Source organism: Chrysochloris asiatica, unplaced genomic scaffold (assembly GCF_000296735.1).
Source record: "Chrysochloris asiatica unplaced genomic scaffold, ChrAsi1.0 scaffold00350, whole genome shotgun sequence".
NCBI classification, from domain to species: Eukaryota; Metazoa; Chordata; class Mammalia; order Afrosoricida; family Chrysochloridae; genus Chrysochloris; species Chrysochloris asiatica.
The window spans coordinates 710,863-722,081 of NW_006408868.1; the positions used below are offsets into that span (position 1 = coordinate 710,863).

Below are 11,219 nucleotides of genomic sequence, written 5' to 3' on the forward strand. Positions count from 1 at the left end.
GCTGAGCCAGACTAACCACCCCAGGAGATCCCAATAGGCCCAGAAGTCACCCACCACCCAGGGTCATCCTCAGGCAGTGCAGGCTGGGTAAGCACTGAACCAAGGCCCTAGTGCCAACACTAGATACTCACACTGGTAATGCTGCAGCAGCCGGTGAGTCCGCACGTCCCACACCTTTACTGTATTATCCATGCCGGCGGCGGCAACGCATGTGCCACTGGGGTGGAAGTCCACATAGGTGACAAAGCTGAAAAAACAGGGCAGCCGTGCACCATAGGTTCTCCCAGGTCCCGGACAGATCTGAAGACATCAGCGTGTCCCTTCCCTGTACATCTGTTCCTGCTGCTCCTTCATCCGAGAACTCCCTCCCTCCTGCACGTTTCTTTACTAGGTGGCCAGGGGGCAGCAAGGAGAGAGACACTGTGGAGTCTCAGCATCATTTTTTAAAATAAAAGTCCTCTGAGCAGTTAGGGATCTTTCAGTGATGGAGCTTCTGTTTGGGTTCCTGTTGGGGGAGGGAGGTGTGGGGACTCACCCGCCATGCTCACAGTATGAGTAGATACACTCCCGGCTGGTCTTGTCCCACAGCTTGACAGTCTTGTCATCACTGGCAGACACAATGAGCCGTCCATCGGGAGAGAATCTGCACAAGTCAAGTCACCAAGACATTACGGGTATCATACACTATCTTCCGTACCACACCCTCCTCTGTGCTGCCAAGAGACTGATCCAGCAACTGCCTGGGTTCCTTTGCCTGCTCTGACCCTGAGTGATCTTGGGCAAGTGGCTTTCCCACTCTGTCTGTGAGAGACTAAGAACGGAGTCCCTTCCTGGAGCAGTATTGGGCATGGAGAAATGTGGAAGCCAGTGCTGGCTGCTGGTACAATTAACGCTAAGGAGATTGGAGTCCACTGTCAGTATCTTGTACCCATGGCCTCCCAAGTCAACATTTCTCTCTGCATCTGGCCAGCAAAACAAAAACCAAGATAGGGAGGTCCTAGGGACCCACCATTAAAGGCTTAGTGTGGTCCTCACACACTCATTTTATGGACCTGGCCCTCCTGTTCTCCAGAGCCTGATTACAAGGTCCCTCAGAACAACAAGGGACCTCCTAGAAGAAGGAAAAGGGGGACAAGTAACTTGCACAAGGTCCTCAGAGTGATGCAGCTCTACAGTTCCTGACCTCGGACTCTCATTCTCACGGTTTCCCAGAGTCCCCTAGCAATAAAGACATTTGACACCTGAGAAAGATCTGCTAAAAGGAACAGAATAAGCTAGAAGTAGGTACATTTGTATCTACAGTTCTCAAACCTTTATAAGGGCCTTCAGCCTACCTCATTGTACCACGCTCTACAATGAAGACAGGATCAGATTTCAGGTCACCCACTCTCAGAAGTCTGCCCGGCACTGGACCCCACCACCCAGCAACTCTGGAGCAGAAACTCCTTCCGAGAATCAGCACCCCTCCAAACAAAAGCCAGCTCCCCCCTGCCCCTGGGATAAGGGACTGCACAGTGCTCAGCCTCAGTTTCCTCATCTGCAAAGTAGAAACTGCCCCTAGTTTGCAGGACTATTGTGAAAGACATGCAGTCAGTGGTGCTGTTGCTATTATTCCTAAGCATGGCCCTTTCTGACTTAGCCTGAGCTACATCAAGATGGATGTCAGAGAGCCACTGGAGCTGGCACTGGACTTGCATCCTAACAACTTACCATCTAGGAACTATTAATGTTCCCATTTATAGATAAGAAAACTGGGGCTCAGGGAGGTTAACGAGAGGCTAAGTAGTGTGCCCAAGATCAGGATACTGACACCTGGCAGCTCCTCTGTAACCCACCCCATTCCCCAGGGCCTCTGGGTCCCCCAAGCAAAGTCTGATGCTCACCTGGCACAGCGGACCCAGTTGATGTGCTGGCTCAAGGAGAATAGGAATTTCTGGCGATGGGTTGACCACACTTTGACTGTCTTGTCGTCAGACGCTGTCACGAGGGACTGGCCGTCGCTGCAAAAGTGGACGCTCCTCACCGTGGCTGTGTGTGCACGGAATACCGTTGACTCGCCTTTACTGTGAGGACAGGCAGCCCAAGTCAGGAGGCGGCACTAGGCAGGCCCATGAACACACAGATGCTCTCCTTGGCTGCTGCCCTGCTGGGGCCCCTTCCAAAATCAAACCAGACCTCAATGTCCCAATCCCCAAAAGAGAGGCCAGTGTCTCCCCAAAAGGAATGGAGAACCTTTCCCCTCACATGCACAAAGCAACAGACCCTGTAATCCCTTTTAGGAGGGCTATGGGCAGCTCAGCACCCTCTCCTGACCTGAGGAGACTGCCTCTTATGGCCCCTTGTCAGAAGTGGGGTGGATGTCCCACTGTGACCAGTTTATGAGAACCAGGATGGGACTAGGGTAAAGGTGACCCTGGCACTAGTGCCTCAGTCTCAGATAAGCCACTCAAAGTTAGAACTCACACGTTCGGTACCCAAATTCGGACAGTCTTGTCACGGGAGCCCGAGGCAAGCAGGTGGCCAGAGGGAGAAAAATGCACGCAGGTGACAGCATCCTTGTGACCCGTGAAGCGGTAGGCACGTGACTGGGGTTTCATGTTCCACACCATGAGGCACGAGTCCATGGAGCCACTGGCTGAGAAGAGTGGGTAACACTGTGACCCTTGATTTGAGCCACCAACAGGACGATGGGGGAGGAGGGGCACAGCCCTTGATACGTCCAGCTCTGCGTTTCCCAGCATCCTCTGGGGAAACTGGTCCCTATAATGTCCTGAGTGCTTCCATAGGCATACCCTGTGGGCACTAGACCTGGCCAACCCAATAGGACTTTAATCACTAGGCAGGCCTGCCTTGTTAGGGAGGTCCCCCAAACAGACCAAAAATAACTCGTTTACTCTGGATACCATCCTACAGGTATCATGAAGCCAGCAAGCTCTGGTACGGACCTTGGGGCACTGAATGAATGAGTGAGCCTCGTCTGTGAAAGCAAGACAGCTGCCACCCCGACAGTTATGTATAAGCCCCCCAGTGGCCAAGGAAGGGAACCACTCAGCTGGGGGAGGGGGGGGAATGGGGTGCCCACATGCTCCTTCTCACTAGAGGGCATCTTAAACAAGGAGTGCCTGTATTATTTGTGGACAACAGTCTTGATAAAAGATCCACAGAAAAGGCACAACATTTCAGGCTCCTTTGACAGTTCATATTCAAAAGCCAGCTACCTCTGGTCCCACCCTCAGAGGTTATATAACATAGCAAGGCCCCTAACCTCTCTGATCCTCACCTTCTTTGTTTGTAAAACAGCTCTGAAGTTCAGCTCTCAGAGAGCCAGCAGCTGAAGTTCAGCTCTCAGTAAGCCACAGAGCCAGGCAGAGCTACTGCATCCCTGCTGCACTGTGTGATGTCCACCCCACACCCTGGTGGACACTTGTCCTCTCAGTTCATAACCTAAAGCAAGATGTCTGCTCTTACCCAGCTGTTTTGTGTTGAGACTGAAGTCCACACTGGTAATTGCATCTCGGTGGCCTTTAAAATGCCTTTCCAGCGTGGGGTCCTCCTGCACAAGAGTGTGGGTCAAACGTCTTAAGATGGATGAGGAAGGGGCTTCTACAGGGGCCCAGACTCTTCCTACAACAACTGGGAGGTACTTCAAAACACTCAATGCATGATCTTGTGGGTACAGACAATCCTTAGGAACCCACTAAAAAACTGTAAGACCTACTGATTTCAGAACTTAAGTATAAACCCTCATTATTTATCCATAAGTCATTCATTTGGCTCATTTGGCACGAAGTTTTACTTTTCTTAGCAAGAAATGTTTCATTTCAGAGAAAGTGTTTCTAAGTGTCTTCTTGTATTACAAAAGGAGCTCTGGTAGCATAGTGGTTATGAATCGGGCTGCTAACCTCAGGGTCAGCAGTTCGAAACTACCAGCTGTTCCCCAGGAGAAAGATGAGGCTTTCTGCTCCCGTAAAGATTTGCAGCCTCGAAAACCCTGTACAGGGTCACTATGAGTCAGAACCAAATCCACGGTACACAGCCACCACAAGTTAATCTTACAGTCCAGAAACAGAGGACCCTAGGACCATCAAGGGAGAAGAGCACAAGTGGAATGCGGGATCCTATCCAGAGAAGCAGCAACACTTAAGAGATGGAGGCAGAGACAGGGACATGGAGAAAGGGAGCAGCTGAGGACTCTAGATTCATAGAAAGAGAGGGACTGAGTGCTGGCGGCCAGGAGGCAGGCTTGCAGAATGTGCCCTTTGGTGGTTTAAAGTATTATATACGCCTGAGTGTTTAAAAAAAAAAAAAAATGTTAGCTAATAAGTGATGGTGAGGATGTAGAAAAATTTGAACCCTCATATTTTGCTGGTGGGAATGCAAAATGGTACAGTCACTTCGGAAAACAGATTGCTCCTCAAAGGATTAAACAAAAAGTTAGATGACCCAGCAACTTCACTCCTAGGTACATACTCAAAAGAACTGAAAATACACTGTTACACTGTGTGCCAATTCCAACTCATAGAGAATTTATAGGACAGAGTGGCACTACTCCACAGGGTTTCCTAAGGCTGTCATCTTTACAGGAACAGATGTCTAGGTGTTTTCTCCTACAGAGCTGCTGGTGGGTTCGAACTGCCAAATTTTAGGACAGCAGCTCAGTGCTTAACCATCATGCCGCCAGGTCTCCTTATTAAAAATATATGTCCATACAAAAACTAATATGCAAATGTGTATTGCCACATTATTCATAATAGCCAAAAGGTGGAAACAATCCAAATGTTCAACTGGCAAAAGGATAAACAAAATGTAGTATGGCTATACAATGGACTACTATTCATTTATAAAAAGTACTGATACATGCTACAACATGGAGGAACCTCAAAATTACTCACCAAAGATCCTATAGTTTATGGTTCCATTCAAATGAATTGTACAGAACAGACAAATCTACAGAGAAAGCAGAGTAATAGTTTCTTGGGGCTGGGGTGGAGTCCTGATGTGGTGCTGGAGGGTAAGCATTGGACCAAAAGTCCATTTGAACCTCAATGTCAGTGGTTCTAACCTATCAGCCACTCCTTGAAAATCCTATAAAGGGTTGTTCTGAGTCAGAACTAACTCAACAGCACTTAACAACAACAATCAGGGTTGGGGTAGGAAGCCTGAGGGTGCAAAGTATAAGAGCTTGGCTGCTACCGGAAAGGTTGGTGGTCAAACCCACCCAGGAGATTTGTGGGAGAAAGACCTGATGATCTGCTTACATAAAAATTGTTGCTGCTGTTGTCACCATGCAAGCGAAAAGACCAAAAAGATTATAACCTAGAAAAGCCTATGGGGCAGATTTACCCTGTGACATGGGGTTATTATGTTTCAAAATCAACTCCATGGCACCTAACAGTAAAGGCTGGGGTAGGGTGAGGGGATAGATAGATGGCTGTAACTAAAGGGTTTCTTTTTGAGGGTATGAAAATGTTCTAATATCTGTGAATACACTAAAAACCACTGAACTGTGTGATATCTTGAAATATATCTCAATAAAGCTATAAGGATCTCTGGTAGCATAGTGGTTAGGAGTTGGGCTGCTAACCTCAATGTCAGCAGTTCAAAACTACCAGCTGATGCGTAGGAAAAAGACAAGGCTTTCTGCTCCCGTAAAGATTTACAGCCTTGGAAACCCTATACCGGGTCTCTGTAAATTAGAACTGATTCCGTGGCACATAGCCAACCAACAAAAGCTATGTTATAAAAAATTGAAAACACAAAATGGAAAAAATACTTACAAATCATACATCTGATATGACACTTGTATTCAGAAAATATAAAGACCTCTTACAAATCAGTAACAAAACAAAACAAAAAAAAAACAATTAAAAAGTGGGCAAAAGATGTGAAGAAACATTTCTCCAATGAAAAAATGACATGAAAAGATTAGTCATCAGGAAAATGCAAATCAAAACCACAGTGACACATCATTTCACACCACCAACAACAACACTTAACAACAAGGATGGCTAGAAAGGAGCCCTGGATGCACAATGAATGGTTCAGCACTTAGTTACTGACCACAAGGTCAAGGTTGGTCCTCTACAAGAGAAAAGACGTGGCGATCTTTCCAGCAAAGACTGTTGTTTTTGTGTGCTGTCAAGTTGGTTCCAGCTCATAGTAACCCTGTATTAGGAGTCTAAGAGTGCCTGGTGGGTTTGAACTGAAGACCTCGTGGTTACCAGTCCAGTGCTCATCCTACAGTGCCACACCAGGGCTCTCAGTAAAGACTGTTGTTGTTGTTGTTAGATGCCGTCGAATCGGCCACAATTCATAGCAACCCCAGGCACAACAGAACGTAACACTACCCAGTCCTGTGCCATCCTCACAATCATTGTTATGCTTGAGCCCACTGCTGCTGCCACTGTGCCAAAACACCTTGTTGGGGATCTCCCTCTTTTTCACTGATCCTCCACTTTACCAAGCATGATGTCCTTCTCCAGGGACTGGTCCCTCCTGATAACACATCCAAAGCATGAGAGATGAAGTGCTGCCATTCTAGCTTCTAATGAGCATTCCGGTTGTACTGCTTCCAACACAGATCTGTTTGTTCTTCTGGCAGTCCATGGTACTTTCAATATTCTTCTCCAACACCATAACTCAAATGCACCAATTCTTCTCCAGTCTTCTTTATTCATTGTCCAACTTTCACATGCATGTAAAACTACAGATATAACCATGGCTTGCTTTCCACCAAGATGGCAGACCATGCAGATGCACTACACAGACCTTCTACAACAAAGATCCCAAAGGAAACAGACACAGATGAAAACCCTGAAACCCTGAACTTCAGAAGAAAGGTTAAGAAGTAGATTGAGTTCTTGCTGAGAAGCTAGACAGGGACCAAAACAGAGGAAGACTGACTGGTGAGCAGCCAGCCAGATGTGGTGCAACCTTTTGTGAACAGTTTTTGCAACAGATGGTAGCCTGGCAGAGCAGATTCACCCAGGAGACAGGAAACATTCAATTCCTTCTTTTTCCCCATGCACCTCTGACCAAAGGTGTGGCCAACTCCCATCCTAATCCACCTCCAGCCCAGACTCTGCTCTCCAATTCAAGGTGTGTGGTTGTGAGTCTTGCTGGTGTGAGGAGGGGGCCAGCTGTGCCACTTTGGTACCTGGATTTAGGCAAGCTCAGCTCCACACCTACAGAACCCACAGAGTCACCAAACCAGCATTATTGTTGTTGTTGTTGTTGTTGTTGTTAAGTGCCACTGAGTCAGTACCAACTCATAGAGACCCTATGCACAACAGAATGAAACACTGTCCAGCCCTGGGCCAACCCACAATTGTTGCCACCCTTGAGCCCACTGATGCTGCCACTTTGGCAATCCATCTCACTGGGGATCTTCCTCTTTTGCTCTGACCCTCCACCTTACCAAACCAGCATTGGTCTAGCAGAAACCCTTATAACCAGCCACCTTGCTCCCAGCTGCCCTGTGGTCCTAACAGACACTGAAACTAACTCCATCAAGGGCCTCCAAGAACTACTTCTGAATTGAGTGCCCTGAACATATATAATAATATCTAGGCCAATATGAACTTCATCTAAGGTCAGGAACTTTGCTTTCACATCCCTCCCGTACCCTTCTCGTGAGCTCCTTGGCTGGCAGGAGCCCCTGAGACTTTTCTCCTTCCTGGATCCAATAGCTGCAGGTTTTTGGTATTGGTTTTGTCCTTTTCGTTGTTTAATTGTTTTTGTTAATTTTTTCCTCTCCTTCTTCTCTTTCCAATCCCTTGAATTTTAACCTTAATGTCTCCATTTTTGTTTTTCCCTCTTTTCTTCTGTTTCTAATTTCCCCGCTTCTATTTTTCTCCTTTTGATCTTTCTTTACTGCTCTACTTTTCAGCTTCTCTCTCCATGGCTTTTTTTTTTTTTTTTAATTGTTTTTATTTCTTCCTTTTATTTTCTCTCTTATTTTTCTCTTCTAGAGCTCCATTTTCATGTCGCTCTTTTCTCTTTTTAGTTTTTGTGGTTTGTTTTCTGGTTAATATCTGGTTTTGGTTTTTTCCCTCTCCTTTATTATTTTCTTTTTTCATTATTGAGTGCTTTTTTCAGTCTGTTTTGTTCTCATATATGTGTAAGGGGTGGATGGGAATTTCTCTTCTTTCCCACCCAACAGGAGACAGCAACCATGCCCATATAGCCCAACCATAACTATACCCTCTGTGGCTCCACCCACTGGGCAAGAGCCAATACCAGATCCTATACCACCTGATCAGCGAAATACAACCACCAAACTCACCCTAAGCTGAGAAAGGTACACACACTTTCATTTTCTAACTATACCCACAGAAGACAGTTGGTGAGAGTCAACACCTCAAAATACAATTACCAATTAAATAACACATATGACAACCTCACTATGCCCCAGAGACAATCAAAATTTTAACTCACACAAAAAAACAAGAGCGAATGGCTCAAACAAATGACCAAGATACAGAGGCAGAAAATATTTCTGAGGAAGAAAAGGTAATAGAACTAAAAAATAATTCAAAAGAATGATATTTAAGTACTTAAAAAGGATTAGCAGGAAAAAAAAAAAAAGGATTAGCAAGACTTCCAGTTTGGGAGTGGGTAAGCAGAGACAGATACTGAAAGCTCCTCTGCTAAAACCAAAAAAAAAAAAAAACAGAGAAAGAGTGGTCTGCAGAACAGCTGCGGAGCTTTGGATCTTGTTTAAGGGTTGGCCCCCAGCACCCCACACCCACCTGTGAAGAAATCTGCCTGTGGAAGCAAAATACAGTGATTTCTGAATCGATTTAGCTGCAGTGGCCGGCAGCCAGAAGTCCTCAAGCCCGAGGGCAGAGCCACAGCCAAGCAGAGGCAGTGACCCAGCGCTAGAAGCCGCAGAGCTGCACATCTGGAGAGAGAGGTGTGACTGATTTTCATCTTTCACGTTTCATTTTTCACGTATCTTTCCTCTTCACTCCGATCATGCCCTCACTGCCCAGATGCCTTCAGGCGGGCTGTTGCACACCCACAAAAGGATCCAGCATTGCACCCACAGCTTTCTAATGGCACAGAGAGGAAAGCCACAGGCTTCTTCTTATGACACCTGACACTGAGACCCAGTCCCAAGGTTGACCTGGGCATGATCCTTTATCCCTGCCTGCATAGCAAAGGCCAGTGGATGGTGTCAATCACAATTTTATTTTTGTTTTTGATTGGTAGTTTCTGTCTCTGCTTTTATATGCTTTCTGTCTTTGGTCCTTTTGGCCTCACTCTTCTCCTAGGGGTTGCAGGTTTCTCCCCCTACCTTACCCAAGAAGAGACAGCAACTGTGCCCATATAGCCAAGCTATAAGTATACCCTATAATACACTACCCTCTGGACAAGAGCCAAAAACAGCTGTTAGGCATTACACGTGAAAAGGGAAGCCTATCTCCAGATCATATCCACCAGGCGATGCTCAGCAAGCTTAACAACAAAGTAACATACATCCATTTAAGCATTAAAAACCCACATAACTGCTGAAAATGTCCAAGAAAACACAAAGATCTCAACACATGTCCAAAAACAGAAAAAAGTAACTGAGACAAATGAGCTGGAAGCAGGCACAGACTTTCCAGTAGAAGAGCAAGCTCTGGATCTGCATGGGAAGGAATTCAGAAGAATGACATGGAAACAAATTCAAATGCTCTGAAAAGTGGTGTAATAAAATAAGGAAGAACTCAAGAAAGTGCTACAGGAGACTCAAACAAGATAGATACGGGGGAAACAATCCAAAACCTGCAAAAAGAAGTCCAGATGATTAATAATAAAATATCAGAAATGGAAAATACACTGAAAGGGCAAAAGAGTAGAATGGAAGGGTTGGAAGCCAGAACCAGCAAGCTGGAAGACAAATCTCTCAATACTGCTAAGATAGAGGAGCAAGCAGAAAAAAGGATTAAAAAAATCTGAAGAGAGTCTAAGATTCATGCTGGATAACATGAAGAGGAATAACTTACGAATTATTGGCATTCCAGAACAGGAAGAATCTCAGAAGTCCTTCTGGAAGAAAATTTTCCTAACATCTTGAAGGATGAGAAGATAAACATTCAAGAAGTTGAATGAACACCAGGAAGGACAGACCCTCACAAAAGAAAATCACGGAGGCATATCATAATCAAGCTCTCCAAAATAAAAGACAAGGAGAGAATTCTAAAAGCAGCCAGGGAAAAGAGAAGTGTTACCTACAAAGTCAAGTAAATCAGATTAAGCTGTGACTTCTCAGCAGAAACCATTCAGGCAAGAAGGTAATGAGGAAACATATATAAAACCCTAAAAGGAAAAAATTCCCAACCAAGAATCATCTATCCAGCAAAACTGTCAATCAAATACAATGGTGTAATCAAAACATTACAGGATAAACAGAAGCTAAGAGATTTTGGGAAAGCAAATCCAGCACTTCAAAACATCCTAAAGGGAGTTCTTTGGAATGAAAACCAGCAAGAACAGACAACAACCAGAGATTGACAGATGTGGTAACACCACCTGGAACTCAGTCAACAGATAGCAAAGTACAGAATAGAACAAAATTACAGCAATGAATTCAGAGGACCTGTGAAGCCAACCAAAGATCAAAATCTTAACAATGTCAATGAAGGGAAAAATATAGGAGCAGAGATCCAGGTGGCGAGGAGGTCGATACAATGGCAGGATACAACAGACTGTCTTAAATGCAAGGAAAACTTAACAGATTATAGGGTAACCCCAAAGAAAATTAATACTTCACAATTTATCATGAAAATGAAGATCCAAGCAGAACAAGGAAACATTAAAACAAAGAAGAAACTGACAAGAAATAACATAAAAACCATGAATGCAGCACAAGAAAATATGCAGAACAAAGGAACAAACAGCACCACAAAAAATTAGCATAATGACTGCTGTCATTATGTTATCGATAATTAGACTGAATGTCAATGGATTAAATGCACCAATGAAGAGTGGCTGAATGGATAAGAAAACAAGACCCTTCAACATACTGCCTGCAACAGACACACCTTACAGACAAAGACAAAAACAGACTAAAAGTTAAAGGATGGAAAAAATATATATCAAGCTAACAGTAATAAAAAACAAGCAGGAGTGGCAATACTAATCTCTGATAAAATAAACTTTAAGGCAAAAACCAGCATAAGAGATAAAGAAGGACACTATCTCATGATTAAAGGGTCAATTGAACAAGATGA

General features: G+C 44.9%; 1 protein-coding gene across 2 annotated transcripts in view; it reads right to left on the reverse strand.

The window, feature by feature from the left end:
* The window catches only part of POC1A (POC1 centriolar protein A), a 116,123-nt gene extending 112,505 nt beyond the window's left edge, over window positions 1-3,618 (reverse strand). The window contains exons 1-5 of one of the 2 annotated variants that reach the window (XM_006876017.1): window positions 3,469-3,618; window positions 2,464-2,635; window positions 1,884-2,063; window positions 536-643; window positions 132-247 (exon numbers count right to left, since the gene is read on the reverse strand). In XM_006876017.1, the coding sequence (XP_006876079.1) occupies window positions 132-247; window positions 536-643; window positions 1,884-2,063; window positions 2,464-2,624 (565 nt within the window). In that variant the 5' untranslated portion in view covers window positions 2,625-2,635; window positions 3,469-3,618. The remainder of the gene's footprint in view (window positions 1-131; window positions 248-535; window positions 644-1,883; window positions 2,064-2,463; window positions 2,636-3,468) is intronic. The other variant, XM_006876018.1, reaches the window with a different exon arrangement.
* Window positions 3,619-11,219: the final 7,601 nt, after the last annotated feature.